This window comes from Tursiops truncatus, chromosome X, assembly GCF_011762595.2.
Source record: "Tursiops truncatus isolate mTurTru1 chromosome X, mTurTru1.mat.Y, whole genome shotgun sequence".
NCBI classification, from domain to species: domain Eukaryota; kingdom Metazoa; phylum Chordata; class Mammalia; order Artiodactyla; family Delphinidae; genus Tursiops; species Tursiops truncatus.
In genome coordinates, this window is record NC_047055.1 from 84,466,688 (window position 1) to 84,488,952 (window position 22,265).

Consider the following 22,265-nt stretch of genomic DNA (forward strand, 5'->3'; position numbering starts at 1 on the left):
CACATCTCTAGAACCCGATTCAGGACATCTGAGGGATAAAAAGAAAGGTCAGGGAATTCACCACAGTGTATCATAAATCTTCAAGTCCTTAGGTCTTCTTTCCAACGTTTACAATCTTTTTACGATTATTTGTTGAAATTTTCCCAAGGTAATTATTTGAATTTGGAGGTGAGGAGCAAGAAAAAGTTAGTCTACACTATTTTCGCCAACAACCCAAAGTCCCTGAGGTATTTTTATAAATACAATTATATGAAATGTTCCTAACCTTCTGTTCCTTTAGACATTCTTTATTAATGCCTACAAGCAATGATCAAAGTAGAAAATCAGCTTTCTCTCTTTCCATCCCTCTGTTTTCCTTAATAATGTATAATTTTATTTATGTCTGTTTCACTTGATTTGCTAGTTTTATAAGGATTTAGTTCTCAACAACAGTCCACTTGCCTTAGATTTTCTATTATTGGTTGACTGAGTTCATACCCTGCAAATTCTTTAAAACACAGTCCTTAGAATAAACTTCCCTCACTTAGCACGTGGTCAAAATTGTTCGCCTATTGCTTTTATGCTTCAGCCACAGATCGGTAGTGTGAAAAATGTTGGGGTTGGACTTTCTTCCTTGATGATTTTTTAGGTTTTTGCTCCACCAAAACTTGTGCTGCAAACCACAGGAGTATACGGATATCAGGTAGAAAAATCCTCTGATATTAACATTCTTTTGGAACATATTTTAGAGCCAGATCTGCGTATTCACCTTTAAGAAATAATAATAATAAGGCTTAACAATCATGCGTGGGTCATTTCCACTTCCAGCCATGGCTGTGATGAACTAGCTTGTTGCAGTCCTATTATCTCACAGAGAAAAATTTAAAAATCTGGACAAAAGAAAAAAGCTTCTGCTTGTAGGCACCAGAGAACTCCTTCTGTGTCCAGGACATCAGTGTAGGAGAACCTGGAGAGTAGGGAACCTCACTGAGGGGGATCTAACAGTTTTGTGCTGCTTTTTACCCTCAGGGAATCTGCTGAATCCCAAACTGCCCTGGGTGAGAGCACATCATTCTACAGGCAAAACACCCACTAAGAGACAGAGACGACATTTGCTTCTAGGAAAATTCCTGGGGCTAGGGGAAATTCATGGAGCCAGACTTACAAACCAGGCAATATTGGAGAAGTCAAAATCTTAGGGAAAAGAAAGGTAGACAGAAGTGAGACCGACCTTGGGTGGTTTTCTTCCTTGAGGCATTTGTTCCTACCTAAACTGAGTAGGACACGAGACTAAGAAGATGAGCAGACAGCTGTTACAGGTCTCAACAGTTTTCTCCGCAGTCCCATGGTACAGTAGAGTAAAACACTAAGTGCAGAACTCACCCAAAAGAGGGTCCCCAGTAAACACCCCAGGCTGACAGTTCGGACCACTGGAGAGCTGTAACCTGGGAGGAGGGAAAACCAGGGGTAATCCAAGCCTGATAATTCCTGAAGCCTCCTGGAGTCAGCTCAGCCCCTGACTGGATTGATAGGATTGCCCTATGCTAGCGGCCTGCCAGAGAGAGTGTGAAACTTCTGTGGAGGGAAAAACATTGCCCAGAGCCAGTCGACTCTTTTTTAAACAATGTTCTGACATTTAGATCAACCACCAGACATATCAAAAAACAGGTTAAGAGACGAAGAAGAGAAAAGAAAATACCCAGAGGTTCCCAATATTGGAATTATCAGACAGGGGCAGAGAAATAATTATGATTAATATGTTCAAGACTATGGATGATGACAAAATTGAGATCTCATCAGAAAGCTTTAATTTAAAAATCAACCAAGTGGATGCACTGAAAATTGGAAAGCTAACAAATACCATCCACTGACGTTAAGAATTCAACATTTGAGTATAACAAAGTATAGCAGACAGCAGTATAAAGGGGGAAGAGAGAGAAAGGGCCAGGGAAAGGGCAAGCAGAAGGCTGACGGGTACATAGGGTTTGTCTCTGAGACCTCAGAGATGCATACAACTTCTCCTCAGAAGGGGCAAGAACAGACCATGGTTTAAGCGGCAGCTAATATCTATGGAGCCCTTTCTGTGTATTGGTCACTCTGCCTGGTCTCTGCAATTATTACCCGGAGACAGACTTAAGTACCGCTTCTACATGGCTGCATCTGGCCCTCAACAGACACTTCTGGCTCCTGATCAAAAAGTCCTAAGGATTTTAAACTATTTTTATTGTGGTAAATTTATACATAGCATGAAATTTGCTATTTTAACCATTTTAAGTGTACAATTCAGTGGAATTAATTAGATTCACAATATTGCACAACTGTCACCACTCTTTCCATAATATTTCATTCCTTTGCACAAAAACTCTGTTCACATTGATCAATAACTCCCATTAACCCCACCCACCCAGCCCCTGGTATCCTCTAACCTACTTTCAACTCTCTCTATGAATTTACCTCTTCTATACTTTTCATATAAGTAGAGTCATACAATATTTGTCCTTTTGTGTCTGGCTTTAAAGCACAGAAGTAACAAGACTTCCATTTTCTTTTGGGTTGATAAGAAAAATTTAGAACCAGACTTTGATAGCCCACTGTAGGCATGTGCATAACTCACTGGATGCCTTTTCAGCCACATCTCTGATATTTTGGGGGAATGTTGAGTTTTCCCTACTCCTGACAAGCCTGCCAAGTAATAGATGGGAAGTTTCAACAAATGAGTGAGTGAGAATGTCCTGAATCCTACCAGACAGAAGAGAATTAAAAGCGTTTTTCATCAGAGACGATTTACTCTCTACTCAGGATTAAATTAAGTGAAATAAGAAATTATCGGTTTCTCAGACCTCTAATGGTGAACTTTCTTTTCTCAGTGGGTGAATTACTTCAAGATCAGAGCAGAGCAATTGTACACTCCCCTCCAACCCTCATCAAAGAAGCTCAGCCATCTCAGGTGGGGAAGACAAAACAACAACAACAGATTTTTCAAGGCTCAATCTCTGTGGACACAACCTGTTCACCATTTCTCTCCCTTTAGGTCACTCCTTTCTGATAAACACCCAAGATGTTTGACAGCAATAGCACCAGCTCACTCTACTACTTCTCCTTTCTCACTTCAGTATCTCATGCCGTTGCTTCATTTGTTGCAGAACAGATTTTATAACTAAATAGACAAGCATGGAACTATCAATAAGATAGAGTAGACTTAATAAAGCAGGGAACTGCCCCCCACACTGTCTGTTCTACTTCCTTGTTCTTACTTACCTACCGAATCTACTGTGAGCAGAAATGCTTCCGTCTTGCAGTGTCTTGATTTCCTAGGGAAGGTTTAGTAAGTCTATAATAGGTTTTCAGAGGAAGGAGGAAATGTCACATGTCAACTGATGATTCTGCAGTATTAGGATGCCTCAATGGCTGTTCTCATGACATATGAAAATACTGATTAAAATTTAATGATCTATCTTTAAAACTTCCAAAGACTAGATCCTGAGTTTTCCCCCCATAATGATGGGAATCTCCCTCTCTTCCCGTGTTCTTCTGAGCAGACTCACAGAACGAGAACATGTCGGTCTGCAAATGGGGTTGAGCCACATGCATCTACTTAACAAGGGGATAGAGACGGTTCAATTGGCAGGATCTATATCTCACGAGACCCAAGTCTTAACGGATGGAGATTAAGGACAGAGGAGAATTGGGTCACAAGATTCTTGCATTGGGTCAAATATGGCAGGGGAGCAAAGTTGACATAATAAAGAACAGCTCTTTGCTCCATGAATGGCAATATTCTACTGGCATGAAACGGAGGTATGAGGCACAGGAAAGGCTTTCTAGGAGCCATCCTTGATGTTCAGGCAGGACCTGAGCTGGATTCTGCAGGTGCTCATGGGACGAATGTACATCAAGCTCATTCCTTGTGAACAGGCGACCAGACCTGCTGGCGATGAGATCAGCGTGGCAGCACCTCTGCCTATGGTCAGATCATCAAGCTTCACACTTCCTGTGTTAGGCCCTGCACTCCTTTCTCAGCCCATAGCTGAGTTCCCGTGTTTTCAGTTTTCACGTGTGACCTGGTGTGCAGAATGGATAGTGTGGGGCAGGATCTTTTGTGAGCCGCTATGTGAGCCCTAAACCTGCAAACATCATCTACCATCAGAGTAGAGCCAGAATCAAACTAGGCCCCCTTCCTGAATTGGAATATGCCTAGCACAGTGCTGAGCAAACAGTGGACTTCCTTCCTTTGCCCTGTTAATATTTCCCACAGTGATTTTGGTGAGCCAGGGAGGTGGCTGTTAGAACCCCTGGCAGATGGGCAAAGTACTGTGCTGTGGAGCCACTAATCAGAACCCCAACTAGCCACCTCGCCCATCCACTAGGAGGCTCTGGTCCCTCATCGCATGCAACATGGAGATAAGGCCACTTACCTCGTTAATAGGATTGCTGTGAGGATTGAACAAGATAGCAGGTGTGAAAGTGCTTGGAGAGAGTAGGTGACTCAATCCTGTGAGTGTATTCACTTCAGTGCATACTTAATCCTTACCCCTGACTTGTTTTTGGCCCTAGGAGCTCCGCTTCTCCTTTCCCAGTAGATTTGTTGATTTCGGACCCAACAGCCTTTCCTATCAATGCCCTAGGGTAGGAAAAACTAATTTTGGTCAAAGAGGTAATATGTTCAGTCCCCAGGTGGGACTTGGGATTTCTCCAATCCAATCATGGCTACACCGTTTCCCTTTGTCAGATAATGATTTTTCCAGCCTCTTCTATAGCTAAAGGTGGCTCTATGATCCAGTCCTGCCAAATGAGACGTATGGGGAATGCGTTGGGGGCTTCTGTGGTATATGCCTTTTTTTTAATGAGAAGGACAGATGTGGCACAGGAGGATGGTGGCACTTGGAATGCAATAGAGATGCCTGGAGCTCTTGCAGAGATGCCTGTGTGGCTGCATGAGGTTACCACCTTAACCTGCAGAAAATAGTGGATCGGGGGATGGAAGCCATGGGGCCCTGGAGCAGCTGAATCAGAGAACAAATGGGTGCTTCCAGATTTCTTATTGCAAACAACAGCAACAACAACAAACAGCAAAAAACAAAAAACATAAGGCCCTATTTATTTTACCTTTGCTCCCAAACTCTCCCTTAAACTCATTTGAAGTTAACTTTTACAACTTCTAATACTGGCTCTATATCCAGAAATTCTGATTTCATTAGTCTGTTTTGTGGCTTTGGATATTTTATTTATTTATTATTTATTTATTTTTTGAGGTACATGGGCCTCTTACTGTTGTGGCCTCTCCCGTTGCGGAGCACAGGCTCCGGACGCGCTGGCTCAGTGGCCATGGCTCACGGGCCTAGCCGCTCCACGGCATGTGGGATCTTCCCGGACCGGGGCACGAACCCGTGTCCCCTGCATCGGCAGGCAGACTCTCAACCACTGCACCACCAGGGAAGCCCTGGATATTTTTTTTTAAAAAAAACCTTCTGCTATAAATATTGTCAAACTGATACATGATAAATTAACTATTATAACGAGCTCCCATGTAAATCCCACCCAACTTCAACTGTCATGAGCTCTTGGTCAGTTTTATTTCATGTAAACCTATTAATTTACCCACCCCTCCAGGTTTTCTTCAGGCAAATCCCGAACATGTTTTCAGTTAATCCACGTATATTGCAGAATATAGCTCTCCAAGATAAAGACTCCTTAAAAAGACTACTTTAGTGACACAATACATGCCATTATCATGCCTAAACAAGAGTTAATAATTACTTAGTATCTTCAATACTCACAGGTAAAGTTTCCCTTTCTCTCTTTTAAATGCTAATGTTTTCTTCAACTCTGGATCCCATTTAGACTCAGGCACTGCAGTTTTTCAATATGCCTGCTAATTCTCTGTAAAATTCACCTTCTCTTACTCTCTCTTTTTCTCATGAGAAATGAGTCCTTTGCTCTAGAGAGTCATCCACATGCAGAATTCTGCTGATTTCATTTCACTGGCATCATTTAACACACTCCTCTGTCCCCAGCCTTTCCTGCAAATTGGGATTTAGATCTTGTCTTCTTCTGGTTCAGTCTTCATAATTTGGCAAGAATGTCTCAGAGGCAGTGTCTCATTCGTCCATTGGGAGGTGAATACAGCATGGCTGTCCGTCTTTTTGTAAAGCGAGCAGATATTGGTGCTCATTGCCTAGAGCGTTTGCATCATTTGAGGTTGAAAATGGAGATATTTTCATTTTATCTACCCTTCTTCATTTATTAAATGGAATTCTTCTCCGATGAGAACCTTCCCTCATCCACTATTTGGTAACCAGTGTTACCATTCATATGCCACACACAGGATAATTGTTTCATTACTTGCTTCTGCTTACCCAATTTCCAAGTAATGAATCTATTTCCTAGCATTTGGTCACGGTGACCATGAGGTCTTTGTTCCTCTAGAGCCACCATGAACCCAACATTTAATCACAGTTGATGTGTTTAAATCTGTTTTAGGTATTATTCTTATTGTCACTCAATTTGTCCCTGCGTGATGCAGACTCATAATCTGAATCTGCCCACACGGGGGCAAATGCAAAGCCGGCGCTCAGTCAGTGTGGGCTGGAAGTACGTCACAGAACTGAGTGAAGTGTACTGACATCACACTTTCCTGTTTTATTACAACATTATATTACTGTACTCATCCCTCCAGATGTTTGAACCTGGCATTACCCCTTGGCTGTCTTTGTTGTGATGTGCAGGTATTACTACATTTGGAGACAGAAGAATTAAGACTCCCTCTCCTTCGTTGGACCTTTCTACCTTACTTGGGGGACACGTGACTCAACTAGGCTCATGGGTTTGATCATCTTTTGGCTTACAAAATTCATTTCCCCACATTACCATTAATTCTCACTCACACTGTTTTCTCTGTGTTCATCTGTGCCATCATTTGCTATTGCTCTACTTTCTGGAACCTTGCATGGCTCAGATTTCCTCTTTCCCTGACACATCTATCTCCTCCATATCATTGTACCAGCACCCCTGTGGAAGTAATTTATCAGTAAATCTCCAGTGGCCTTACTCGGCTTCTTCCTCTTAATGGTTTTTCCCGTCATGGCTGTGCATTTTGAGGGCTGGGTGTTTGGGCCTTGGTCACATCAAAGACCCTTTGGCAACCAGCCTCCTTTTCTCCAAACTTCAATTTTCTGATTTCTAACCTGGGGCAAAAGATCTGGCCCTCCTGTGCCCTTGTGAAATGAGCTCCACAAGAGATTGCCAGAACATCATGAGGCATACAGAGTCTGGAATGTGTAAAACATTTGTACCCATGATTACTTGAATACAGGCTTGACTTTATCCCGTTACTCTGAGAGATCACAGTAATCTTTACGCAGGAATTGCTAGGACACATGCAGCAATTGGTTGGCCATCAGGTTACTGTATGGAGATATTTTCCACTCGTTAACCCTCAGATAAGACTACTTTCTGGTTAGGCTACTCCAGCACTCGGCTATCAGGCAGTTCAGTTCTAGCTGAGTGTGCTTCACCAAATTTTATTTTTAATTTTTTATTGAGATATAGCTGACGTATAACATTGTATAAACTTAAGTTGGACAATGTGTTGATTTGATACATTTATGTATTGCAATATGAATGCCACTGTAGCTTTAGCCAACTTCTCCATCATGTCACATAATTATCATTTTATTTATATGCTTCACTACATTTTATTTTAGCAGTTCTGTGTACTGGTGTAAAATGAACAAGTCTGAGTGACTAATAATCTCAGTTTTCACAGTTCTTCATATTTCCCATATTGACTGTGTGTGAATTAGTCTGAAAACAACAGGTTTATAGTTTCAGCTTTGATTTGTAATTATATTCTCACCTAGGACTGGAAACATTGGATGGGGTGTGGTGTGGACATTGCGGGGATTAGGGACTGCCTTAGAATGGAGATACATTTACCCCATTTAGCCTCAAATTCAGGCATTTTTGTTTATGTTTTCTCATAGGCTTTTCTATAAGGTGTATCATCCATGATGGAAGTTGCTGTCTCACAATTTACCATATTGGTGTTTAGTAATGATGATGTCACTGAAGTATCTTACAAATCTAGCCTCTTTGGCTCTTTGTATCTGTCATGTACCTTTGCCCCTAGTACCTCAGGGTGTACATGTGAATGTGGATGCATCTCCACTTATCAGATAAGGAAACTGAGGCACAGAATGTTTAAGGATATTAAACAAAAACAATAGTTAACAAAGGTATTACTTGATTTTGAACCCCAACTTTTCGGTACTTGTATTAGTCAATGTTTTGTTGCTGTTAGCAGAAAGCATTCTATGTTAATTAGTACCGGGATTAATTTGGGGAGTTAAGGTCTATAAATACTGTCCTAGGGCCTGGAGATACAGGTCTATTCATGGCCTCTCAGAATGATTATTATAGTCATTCAGCAGAATTGGTCCCCAAGGGGAGCTGCCACAGTTGAGTGGGTAAATCAGGATGCTTCCAGTGCAACTGTTGGCTTTAGGAATAAGGTGTCTTAGAATCAGGAAATTCTACCAGATTGTTAGCTCAAGAAAGATTCTTCCCCAGCTACATTCAGAACTCCAGATCATGCCTGCTTTACTCTACATCTCTCTACACTTAAATTAGCTCTAAAATAAATCTGATCAGTGTGCATCAGATTGACAGAAGGTAAAATTCATCTGGAACCCTACTAGTAAAAACTCTAGGAAACAGAGAATTAAGCTTTCCTGCCTTTTCAGTATAGAGAGGCATATTTATGAATGCAGTGGGAAGATACACTGAGAAAACAAATATAAGGCATCCAACACAGTGTTCTTAACCCTGTATCCCTAATCCCTTGATATATTCCTCTTCTCCTTCCAGCCTATTTGGTACTACCATTCCTAACACCTGGATGAAACTGAAAACTCTGCTTGTGCTCTAGTATGCCTAATGATGCTAGGTGTATGAGGGGGAAAGAGGGGAATCTCAACACCAGAGAGTATTATGTTTTCCAGTATAAACTGCTTTTGTTTAATTGGAATGCTTAAGAAAATAATTTTACATTTGCAACTCAGCCACTTTCCCCATACCCTAAAAGTCTATCCTAAACCTTCTCCATTTCTCATTTTCCTTATTTCATTCCTCTCTCACAATCTCCATAGGGTTATCTCCTACTTCGGGGAGAAAACATGTCCTCATAAAAGAACTTCACTGTATTATCCTTTATTTCTAAAATTTACCAATATTTCCATTTTCTACAGATAATCTATGACTTTATCCTCTTCTCCCATTTTGTGATTTAAACCTGCCAAATCTCCCAATTCATTTTATTTTTGGAGATAATAGATCCTACAAGCCAGTATGGCCTTAGAATCATACTGCCTGTGTTTGAACACAAAGCCCACTACTTACGAGTTATATGACCTTGGATAATTCACTCAGCTTCTCTAAACATCCGTTTCTTTTCTGTAAAATATAGTGATAAGATTACCTTCTTTGCAGAATGGTAGGGAAAATGAAATAAGAAAATCCATAGAAAGTAATTAAAATATGACCTGCACCCAGGAAACACTCAACAAAATGAGTTATTATCAGATAAATGTAGTTCAACCATGACATACTGGTAGAGAATGTGTAGAGCTTATGGAAAAAAATCTGTTTTTTCTAATCATATTGGTGGTGGCAGTATCAAGACTTCTATATGTGTAGGTGGGATAAATCAAGTGAATAATTATTTATTTTCTAATTTTTATTTAATTTAATTAATTAATTTATTTATTTTTGTGGTATGCGGGCCTCTCATTACTGTGGCCTCTCCCGTTGCGGAGCACAGGCTCTGGACGCGCAGGCTCAGCGGCCATGGCTCACGGGCCTAGCCACTCCGCGGCATGTGGGATCTTCCCGGACCAGGGCATGAACCCGTGTCCCCTGCATCGGCAGGCGGACTCTCAACCACTGTGCCACCAGGGAAGCCCTTATGTTCTAATTTTTATCATCCCCTTTTATCATTGAGAACCAGTATTTCTGGTTTGGCAGAAATATATAAAATTGGTCTGGTATATTTTGTCTCACAAAATAATAAATAAATAAATAATAAATAAACCGTGAAGGATTACCAGCATAGTCTCAAAACCACTCAGAACCCAAGTTGAAGAGGCTTCCACTGGTCAATAATGGACCATCTTAAATTTGATGTGTAGTGAGAAAAATTGTTTAAAACATCAAATATATGTAAATCCAATAATTCATAATTATTCTTTTGCAATATCCTTATTTGTCATCTGTGAAGGATTATAGGCAACCGCATCATTATTTTCAAAACACTCAAATAAAGAGAAATAATCAACCACTTACCTGTCTCTCTTTTACAATTTGTACCTCAAAGTAACAAAATTGTCAATAAAAGGAAACTGTTTTAAATGTGTATCCCAATTAATAAAGAAAGGACGAACGACAGAAGTACAATATCACAATTTTGCAACACCTAATGATGCAATGTTTCTACACAATCATCATTAACTTCTGCTAACTATAAAAGGAGTCACAACCTGATATTATGTGCCTCTTTATGGAAATACTCAAAATCTCCATTCAAGTATTCTTGCTAAAAAATTGCACCTATATCAAGCTCACAGATCCAATTATAGATATACAGAAAATACAGAGAAAAAAAAAGGAATATTCTGAACTATACCATAGGGATACAATCAGCAAAGTCAAGAATGTAGAAAACTCTCCAAGTCACATACCTACCTTCTTCAATGAATAAATGATGGGAAAAAATGGAGGATAGGTTGGGAAGCTGTAGATAGAGACTTAAAAGAATTATCAAAAAAGGCAGGCAATTTTATTTTATTTTATTTTATCTTTTTCATTCTTTCTTTCTCCCTTTTATTCTGAGCCGTGTGGATGACAGACTCTTGGTGCTCCACCAATGCATCAGGGCTGTGCCTCTGAGGTGGGAGAGCCAAATTCAGGATATTGGTCCACAAGGGAACTCCCAGGTCCACGTAATATCAAACGGCAAAAATCTCCCAGAGATCTCCATCTCAACGCCAAGACTCAGCTCCATTCAACGACCAGCAAGCTACAGTGCTGGACACCCTATGCCAAACAACTAGCAAAACAGGAGCACAACCCCACACATTACCAGAGAGACTGCCTAAAATCATAATAAGGTCAGAGATACTCCAAAACACACAACCATACGTGGACCTGCCCACCAGAAAGACAAGATCCAGCTTCCTCCACCAGAACACAGGCACTAGTCCCCTCCAACAGGAAGCCTACACAATCCACTGAACCAACCTTAGCAACTGGGGGCAGACACCAAAAACAACAGGAACTACGAACCTGCAGCCTGTGCAAAGGAGACTCCAAACACAGTAAGTTAAGCAAAATGAGAAGACAGAAAAACACACAGCAGATGAAGGAGCAAGGTAAAAACCCACCAGACCTAAAAAATGAGGAGGAAACAGGCAGTCTACCAGAAAAAGAATTCAGCATAATGATAGTAAAGATGATCCAAAATCTTGGAAAAAGAATGCAGAAAATACAAGAAACGTTTAACAAGGAACTAGAAGAACTGAAGAGCAAACAAACAGTGATAAACAACACAATAAATGAAATTTAAAATTCTCTAGAAGGGATCAATAGTAGCATTGATCCCTGAGGCAGAAGAACAGATAAGTGACCTGGAAGACAAAATAGTGGAAAAAACTACTAGAGCAGAATAAAGAAAAAAGAATGAAAAGAATTGAGAACAGTCTCAGAGACCTCTGGGACAATATTAAATGCACCAACAATCGAATTATAGGGGTCCCAGAAGAAGAACAGAAAAAGAAAGGGACTGAGAAAATATTTGAAGTGATTATAGTTGAAAACTTCCCTAATATGGGAAAGGAAATAGTCAATCAAGTCCAGGAAGCACAGAGAGTACCATACGGCATAAATCCAAGGAGAAACACGCCAAGACCCATATTAATCAAACTATCAAAAATTAAATACAAAGAAAAAATATTAAAAGCAGCAAGGGAAAAACAACAAATAACACATAAGGGAATCCCCATAAGGTTAACAGCTGACCTTTCAGCAGAAACTCTGCAAGCCAGAAGGGAGTGGCAGGACATATTTAAAGTGATGAAAGGGAAAAACCTACAACCAATATTACTGGACCCAACAAGGATCTGATTCAGATATGATGGAGAAATTTAAAACTATACAGGCAAGCAAAAATTAAGAGAAATCAGCACCACCAGACCAGCTTTGAAACAAATGCTAGAGGCACTTCTCTAGGCAGGAAACACAAGAGAAAAAAAGACCTACAATAACAAACCCAAAACAATTAAGAAAATGGTAATAAGAATATACATATCTATAATTACCTTAAATGTAAATGGATTAAATGCTCCAACCAAAAGGCATACAGTGGCTGAATGGATACAAAAACAAGACCCATATATATGCTGTCTACAAGAGACCCACTTCAGACCTAGGGATACATACAGACTGAAAGTGAGAGGATGGAAAAAGATACTTCATGCAAATGAAAATCAAAAGAAAGCTGGAGTAGGAATTCTCATATCAGACAAAATAGACGTTAAATCAAACATTATTATAAGAGACAAAGAAGGATGCTACATGACGATCAAGGGATCAATCCAAGAAGATATAACAATTGTAAATATTTATGCACCCAACAGAGGAGCACCTCAATACATAAGGCAAATATTAACAGCCATAAAAGAGGAAATCGACAGTAACACAATCATAGTCGGGGACTTTAACACCTCACTTTCACCAATGGACAGATCATCCAAAATGAAAACAAATAAGGGCACACAAGCTTTAAATGACACATTAAACATGATGGACTTAATTGGTATTTATAGGACATTCCATCCAAAAAAAACAGAATACACTTCTTCTCAAGTGCTCATGGAACATTCTCCAGGATAGATCACATCTTGGGTCACGTATCAAGCCTTGGTAAATTCAAGAAAATTGATATCCTATCAAGTATCTTTTCCGACCACAACACTATGAGACTAGATATCAATTACAGGAAAAAATCTGTAAGAAATACAAACACATGGAGGCTAAACAACACACTACTTAATAACCAAGAGATCACTGAAGAAATCAAAGAGGAAATCAAAAATACCTAGAAAAAAATGAAAACACGACGACCCAAAACATATGGGATGCAGCAAAAGCAGTTCTAAGATGGAAGTTTATAGCAACACAATCCTAACTTAAGAGAAAAGAAACATCTCAAAGAAACAACCTAACCTTACACTTAAAGCAATTAGAGAAAGAAGAACGAAAAAACCCCAAAATTAGCAGAAGAAAAGAAATCATAAAGATCAGATCAGAAATAAATGAAAAAGAAATAAAGGAAATGATAGCAAATATCAATAAAACTAAAAGTTGGTTCTTTGAGAAGGTAAACAAAATTGATAAACCATTAGCCAGACTCATGAAGAATAAAAGGGAGAAGACTCAAATCAATAGAATTAGAAATGAAAAAGAAGTAACAACTGACACTGCAGAAATACAAAGGATCATGAGAGATTACTACTAGAAACTATATGCCAAAAATAGACACCTGGAAGAAATGGACCAATTCTTGGAAAAGCACAACCTTCCGAGACTGAACCATGAAGAAATAGAAAATATGAACACATCAATCACAAGCACTGAAATTGAAACTGTGATTAAAAATCTTCCAACAAACAAAAGCTCAGGACCAGATGGCTTCAGAGGCGAATTCTATCAAACATTTAGAGAAGAACTAACATCCATCCTTCTCAAACTCTTCCAAAATATAGCAGAGGGAGGAAAACTCCCAAACTCATTCTTCGAGGCCACCATCACCCTGATACCAAAACCAGACAAAGATGTCACAAAGAAAGAAAACTACAGGCCAATATCACTGATGAACATAGATGCAAAATTCCTCAACAGAATACTAGCAAACAGAATCCAACAACATATTAAAAGGATCTTACAACATGATCAAGTGGGGTTTATTCCAGGAATGCAAGGATTCTTCAATATACGCAAATCAATCAATATGATACACCATATTAACAAATTGAAGGAGAAAAAGCATATGATCATCTCAATAGATGCACAGAAAGTTTTGACAAAATTCAATACCCATTTATGATAAAAGCCCTCCAGAAAGTAGGCATAGAGAGAACTTACCTCAACATAATAAAGGCCATATATGACAAACACACAGCCAACATCATCCTCAATGGTGAAAAACTGAAAGCATTTCCGCTAAGGTCAGGAACAAGACAAGGTTGCCCAGTCTCACCACTATTATTCAACATAGTTTTGGAAGTTAGCCACAGCAATCAGAGAAGATAAAGAAATAAAAGGAATCCAAGTTGGAAAAGAAGAAGTAAAGCTGTTTGTAGATGACATGATACTATACATAGAGAATCCTAAAGAGAATCCTACCAGAAAACTACTAGAGCTAATCAATGAACTTGGTAAACTAGCAGGGTACAAAATCAATGCACAGAAATCTCTTGCATTCCTCTACAGTAATGATGAAAAATCGGAAAGTGAAATTAAGAAAACACTCCCATTTACCATTGCAACAATAAGAATAAAATACCTAGGAATAAACCTACCTAAGGAGACAAAAGACCTGTATGCAGAAATTATATGACACTGATGAAATAAATTAAAGATGATACAAATAGATGGAGAGGTACACCATGTTCTTGGATTGGAAGAATCAACATTGTGAAAGTGACTCTACTACCCAAAGCAATCTTTAGATTCAATGCAATCCTTAGCAAACTACCACTGGCAGTTTTCACAGAACTAGAACAAAAAATTTCACAATTTGTACAGAAACACAAAAGACCCCGAGTAGCCAAAGCAAGCTTGAGAAAGAAAAACGGAGCTGGAGGAATCACGCTCCCTGACTTCAGACTGTACTTCAAAGTTACAGTAATCAATACAGTATGGTATTGGCATGAACACAGAAATATCGATCAGAGGAACAGGATAGAAAGCCCAGAGATAAACCCACATACATATGGTCACCTTAGTTTTGATAAAAGAGGCAAGAATACACAATCGAGAAGAGACAGCCTCTTCAATAAATGGTGCTGGGAAAACTGGACAGCTACATGTAAAAGAATGAAATTAGAACACTCCATAATACCATACACAGAAATAAACTCAAAATGGATTAAAGACCTAAATGTAAGGCCAGAAACTATCAAACTCTTAGAGGAAAACATAGGCAGAACACTCTATGACATATCACAGCACGATCCTTTTTGACCCACCTCCTAGAGAAATGGAAACAAAAACAAAAATAAACAAATGGGACCTAATGAAACTTAAAAGCTTTTGCACAGCAAAGGAAACCATAAACAAGATGAAAAGACAACCCTCAGAATGGGAGAAAATATTTGTAAATGAAGCAACTGACAAAGATTAATCTCCAAAAGACATTTCTCCAAAGAAAATCTATAGATTGCCAACAGACACATGAAAGAATGCTCACATCATTAATCATTAGAGAAATGCAAATCAAAACTGCAATGAGATATCATCTCACACTGGTCAGAATGGCCACCATCAAAAAATCTACAAACAACAAATGATGGAGAGGGTGTGGAAAAAGGGAACCCTCTTGCACTGTTGGTGGGAATGTAAATTGATACAGCCACTATGGAAAACAGTATGGAGGTTCCTTAAAAAACTAAAAATAAAATTATCATATGACCCAGCAATCCTCCTACTGGGCATATACCCTCAGAAAACCATAATTCAAAAAGAGTCATGTACCAAAATGTTCATTGCAGCTGTATTTACAGTAGCCAGGACATGGAAGCAACCTAAGAGTCCATGGACAGATGAATGGACAAAGAAGATTTGGCACATATATACAATGGAATATTACTCGTCCATAAAAAGAAACGAAATTGAGTTATTTGTAGTGAGGTGGATGGACCTAGAGTGTGTCATAGGGAGTGAAGTAAGTCAGAAAGAGAAAAACAAATACCGTATGCTAACACATATATATGGAATGTAAAAAAAAAAATTGTCATGAAGAACCTAGGGGTAAGACGAGAATAAAGACACAGACCTACCTACTAGAGAATGGACTTGAGGACACGGGGAGGGGGAAGAGTAAGCTGGGAGAAAGTGAGAGAGTGGCATGGACATATATACACTGCCAAATGTAAAATAGATAGCTAGAGGGAAGCAGCTGCATAGCACAGGGAGATGAGCTCGGTGCTTTGTGACCACCCAGAGTGGTGGGATAGGGAGAGTGGGAGGGAGGGAGATGCAAGAGGGAAGACATATGGGGATATATGTATATTTATAACTGATTAACTTTGTTTTAAAGCAGAAACTAACACACCATTGTAAAACAATTATACTCCAATAAAGATGTTAAAAGAAAAAGCTAGGCAAAATTGAACTGTAGTGTTTGAGTATATATTTGTGGGATAAAACTGTACAGAAAATCATGAAGGTGATTACCATAAATGTCAGGATAGTGGTTACATTTAAGGATGGAAGGAGTGAGCTGTGTTTAGACAGGGTACAGAGAAGCCTTCTGGATTGGCTGGCAAAGTTCTATTGATTTGGGTGGTAGTTACCAGTGTGTTTTCCTTCTAAGTCAATAAGCTATAATTTTGTTTTATGCAATTTTCTGTACTTGTGCTATATTTTGCAAGAAAAAATTTTAAGGGAAAAATGATTGAATTAAGCAGTGGCCAGATATTGCCTTTGATAGGACTTCTCCCATATACTGATGAGTTCTCTCAAAGTTCTAGGCAGATCAACTGGAGACAATCAGCCCATCACACAGACCAAGAGCATTTTGTCCAAGGTTAGTCTCTGTGTATATAGCCTGGTCAGTGTTTCTTTCTCTTGGGTGTATCTGCCTCTCTCTGAGCCCCAAGGATGATGGCTTGTGAAGACATCCAGTCACCATTTCTCATTTCTCCTTTAGGTTTCTAAAAGTGAATCATCCTCTGTTCTCTAACAGAGATATTATTAAGTAGCAATTACACTAATATTCTCATGATCAATACAAATGACCCAGGTAAAGGAAATGTCTCTGGTCTGTTTTGCTTCCTTTCTATTACTAACTTTATGTGAACACAATTGCCTAAACCTTGACAAGTTCTCCCAGAGACATTTTAGTAAGTCTATCTGAGGTTCACAGAATGCCCAAGAAAGGCTCCAGCACATTGTAGAGTGCTGTCCAAGGGTCTCTGCACATTCACCCTCTCATTTCTTCCTATTCTTTGTGATTAGGTGTGTACATTCTCTTTATGTGATAGCGAATAATTAAGCCATTACCTGAGGCAAAAAGAATGAAGGGGTTTCACATCTAATGGCTTGGGAACAGCACAGAGCTAGTAAAATAGTGGCAACCCCAGACTGAAACCACCAAGGATCCAAGTGTGTTAGACATACATTTTTTTCTACCCCTGAAATCTGCAGAACAAATTTCTTAAGTTATAACCCTTTCTTAAGTTATAACCCCTTTTGGGTTGTTGTTGGATTTATTTAACATCCAACTCTGACTTCATCTTGTACTAGCAAACTGCATTTTCCCAGTATCTTTTTTCTATTTCAGTTTGATCTAAATTAATATAATTTACAAAGTAGCTCTTCTAGGCTTTGGCTCAAATGTTACAAACTCTTTCTAAGCGTGAGATTCTATTGCTTAGGGTCTTATGGACTTTGCCCATCTCAGAGGTCTTAATCAGCTTAATTAGGCTGATACTCACAAGCCTTGTAAGGTTCCAATATGACACTGATTCTTTCTTAGAGCAAACCCAGTATCAGCAGTAAGGTTCCAGGCCCCCAGAATTAGAGAGGAAAGCCTGTGGACCTACGGTGTACTCCAGGGTGGTGCTGGTGAGTGGGGCAGGTACACCAGAATACAGTTGGTTAGAAGAATACAAGTGATCTGAGTCCTGTGCCTGTCTGTGTGATCCACCACCGTATCACAGGCCAGCCATTGTCCTGGCACCTGCACAAATGCTGTAGGTCGCGCAGCTTTACTGGGATAAGGGTCTCCTTGGGAATTCCTTCCATGTAGATACAGCCAAAGTGCTTAACATGAAAAAAGGTTATAACCCCATCTTTACACGGTAGAAGCCATCAGCCAAAGTTATAGGCTTATGGGGGGGCGGGAGGGGCGGCACTAGAAAAGGGAAATCCAAAGGCCTCGGGTTTCAAATTAATACTGATCTAAAGTTGCATTTCCAAGGTTCGGCTTCATCTCCCTGTATTTCAAGAGCGCCTCCCTGATCACTAATTGCTTCCTTCCGTTGCTGGGTAAACCTTTAACCCCTATCCTATCTCCATTTGTTCAATAGGAATTTTCATTTTCACTTGAATCTTGAGTAGAATTGGAAATCAGGTGTGCCTGTCTAGGCTTAATCATTAAATCGTGGTCAAATCGCTCTCCCGGAGCGCGTGAACAAAAATGAATGGATATTTACGTAAAAAAAAAAAAAAAAAAAAAAAAAAGAGTGAGAGTGAATTTCGGACTTCACCCAGGACTGAGGATGCAGGAGGCCGAGCGTACGGATGGCAGCGAGGGGTCAATCCCCGCCCGGCGCCGGGTCGGCGGTGGAGGAGTCGGAAGTGGTCGGGGTTTGGGGGAGGAGATCCGCTCATACACAACAGGAGAGGCTGCGCCGCCATATCTGCTGCCGCCGCCGCAGTTGCGAATGCAGCGTCGGGACCAGGCTGCTTCCGCGCCGCCGCTAAGGTTCGTGTCGCTCCCCCCCGAGCCCCCTGCTCTTGCCGCCTCACCCCCGGCGGCACTGCCCTCTCTTTCTGGCCCGTTGAGCCCGCTCCCTTCCCGCATCCATCAGGGCTGAGGACTATGGATCCGGGCAGCAGCAGCAGCAGCGACTCGGCTCCCGACTGCTGGGACCAGGTGGACATGGAAGCACCGGGTTTGGCCCCGAGCGGGGACGGAGCCGCCTCGGCGGCTGCTGCGGCGGCGGCCGAGGCCCAGCGTGAGCCCCTCATCTCGGCCTTCAGCCGACAGCTCAACGTCAACGCCAAACCCTTCGTGCCTAACGTCCACGCCGCGGAGTTCGTGCCGTCCTTCCTGCGGGGCCCGTGCCAGCCGCAGATCCCCCCGGCCGACGCCCCCGGCATCGATGAAACCTGCCCCGGCGCGGGCGACCCTCAAGGTAAAAGGCTGGGACGGGGGGCACCTGTGGAACATTCCAAAGAGGAACAGTTAGTGTGGCGTGAAGGTTCCAATTCAGCCGTTACCATGGAACTTTCGGAACCTGTTGTAGAAAATGGAGAGGTGGAGATGGTCTTAGAAGAATCATGGGAGCACAATAAAGAAGTAAGTGAAGCTGAGCCAGGGGGTAGTTCCTTGGGAGATTCGGGGCCCCCAGAAGAAAGTGGCCAGGAATTGATTGAGAAAGAGGAAATCAGAAAATCGAAATCTGTGGTCATACCCTCAGGTGCTCCTAAAAAAGAACACGTAAATGTGGTATTCATTGGGCATGTAGATGCCGGAAAGTCAACCATTGGAGGACAGATAATGTTTTTGACAGGAATGGTTGACAAAAGGACACTTGAGAAATATGAAAGAGAAGCTAAAGAAAAAAACAGAGAAACTTGGTATTTGTCATGGGCCTTAGATACAAATCAGGAAGAACGAGACAAGGGTAAAACAGTAGAAGTGGGTCGTGCCTATTTTGAAACAGAAAAGAAACATTTCACAATTTTAGATGCCCCTGGCCACAAGAGTTTTGTCCCAAATATGATTGGTGGTGCTTCTCAAGCTGATTTGGCTGTACTGGTAATCTCTGCCAGGAAAGGAGAGTTTGAGACTGGATTTGAAAAAGGTGGACAGACAAGAGAACATGCAATGTTGGCAAAAACAGCAGGGGTGAAATATTTAATAGTGCTTATTAATAAGATGGATGATCCCACAGTAAATTGGAGCAGCGAGAGATATGAAGAATGTAAAGAAAAGCTAGTGCCCTTTTTGAAGAAAGTCGGCTTCAGTCCCAAAAAGGACATTCACTTTATGCCCTGCTCAGGGCTTACTGGGGCAAATATTAAAGAGCAATCAGATTTCTGCCCTTGGTACACTGGATTACCATTCATTCCGTATTTGGATAATATGCCAAACTTCAACAGATCCATTGATGGACCAATTAGACTGCCAATTGTGGATAAGTACAAGGATATGGGCACTGTGGTCCTGGGAAAGCTGGAATCAGGATCCATTTTTAAAGGCCAGCAGCTTGTGATGATGCCAAACAAGCACAATGTGGAAGTTCTTGGAATACTTTCTGATGATGCTGAAACTGATTATGTAGCCCCAGGTGAAAACCTTAAAATCAGACTGAAGGGAATTGAAGAAGAAGAGATTCTTCCAGGATTCATACTCTGTGATCCTAATAATCTTTGCCATTCTGGACGCACATTTGATGTTCAGATAGTGATTATTGAGCACAAGTCCATCATTTGCCCAGGTTATAATGCGGTGCTGCACATTCATACTTGTATTGAGGAAGTTGAGATAACAGCCTTAATCTCCTTGGTAGATAAAAAATCAGGAGAAAAGAGTAAGACACGGCCCCGCTTCGTGAAACAAGATCAAGTGTGTATTGCCCGTTTAAGGACAGCAGGAACTATCTGCCTTGAGACATTCAAAGATTTTCCTCAAATGGGTCGTTTTACTTTAAGAGATGAGGGTAAGACCATTGCGATTGGAAAAGTTCTGAAACTGGTTCCAGAGAAGGACTAAGCAGTTTTCTTGTTGTCCCTACACAATACTGTGAGAATTGACTACAAAAGTTCACCACCTTCTCTTATTTACTGCCCATTGACTTTTCTCCATATTTTGCAAAGAAATATTTCACAGCAAAAATCCATGTTTTGTCAGCTTTCTCATGTTGAGATCTCAGTTGTGTCACTGCTGAATTTACCCATAAGTTTCCTCCTCCTATGCCATTCTGCTTCCTTGAACAGAATCAGTAATAGCTTTGTAAGTGATGTGGATGTAATTGTCTATAACAATGAAAATTAATATATTTTTTAATTTTTCATTTTCCCTTAGGATATTTAGACAACCCTTGTTCCACGCAGACCAATCAGAGTGTGTCAGTGTGTGTGTACATGTTAAAAAGACAACTAACATGTGAATAAAATATTCCATTTGAAACTCTTATTGATATTTGAAATGCTTTTGAATATTTTTTTAATTTGTCTGTAATACTTCTCAATTAGGTTTTTTACTGTCTCAAGTAACTGAATACATTTTATTACCTGCGCTTTTAACAACTGTCCTGCACTCACTGTTTTAAATGAGGAATTTACAAACAATGCACAGGTTTGTGTTAAAGGAAAAATTTTAATTTTGAGAAAAATAATTTAGAGGTCTTCCCAATGAACTTTGTTTTCTGTGTTCAAGTCCAGTCAATAAAGGAGCTCTTCTGCTTCCCCACTTGTGATTTGAAAAAGAAAAGCTCAGGCCATCTATCAAGTCCCCAAATGTTGAACATGGCCATATTACACATATACCTGGGGATTCAGACTGTATGTTGACTAGACTGTTATCTGCACTCCCTCATCTTAACACACCCCTTTGTTTTATTCACCAAGAGACTTGTGGTGTGGGACACAACACAGTAAGGGGCATGACTTGAGAAGGTAAATGCTTGTAATAGTAAGTCATTCACTGACAAGTAAGGGTTATTGAGGGTCCTGAGCTTGGAGATGGGGAGACCATTCCACTCTTCTATTCTTCAGTGCTTGGGGTTAGTAGGAAAGGTGGGAGGTCATTTTTACAATCAGATCATGACCCACTCTTGGGGTCAGAGTTAACTGGACTCATCTCTGAAGAGTATATTGAGGAAAACACCAACCGTGGACCCTGAGGTGGCTACTTTTATTGCCAGGAGAGTGGCCTTATAACCTGCGTAACTATCAACAGCTGCAAGAACTTTCTGTCTTGGTAAGTAGGTAGTGGCCCAGTGTAAACACTGCCCAATGGTGGGAAGAGCCAATTCCTCACACTCATGGGGTGGTTGAACAAGGGTGGAGACTGCTGCCGGAACACTATGGGCTATACTCAGGACCTTTCTCCATGGTCCCTTTGTTTGTGTCGGCATGTACCTCCAGGGTATCTAACCTGTCAGAGATAGCCACAGGTCTTGTCAGGGCATCAATAGCATGGCTCTGTGAATCATCCAACCATAGATCTTCAGGGCACCCACAAGGGAAAAGAGGATTTTTATTTTGTCATATGTCAGCTA

General features: G+C 40.6%; 1 protein-coding gene across 1 annotated transcript; it reads left to right on the plus strand.

Annotated features, from left to right (window-relative positions):
• The first annotated feature begins 18,605 nt into the window (after positions 1-18,605).
• Positions 18,606-21,327, plus strand: GSPT2 (G1 to S phase transition 2). The gene is made up of 2 exons (XM_004330219.4): positions 18,606-18,739; positions 18,846-21,327. The coding sequence occupies exon 2, from the start codon at positions 18,857-18,859 to the stop codon at positions 20,753-20,755; it is 1,899 nt and encodes a 632-aa protein (XP_004330267.1). The 5' UTR covers positions 18,606-18,739; positions 18,846-18,856; the 3' UTR covers positions 20,756-21,327.
• Positions 21,328-22,265: the final 938 nt, after the last annotated feature.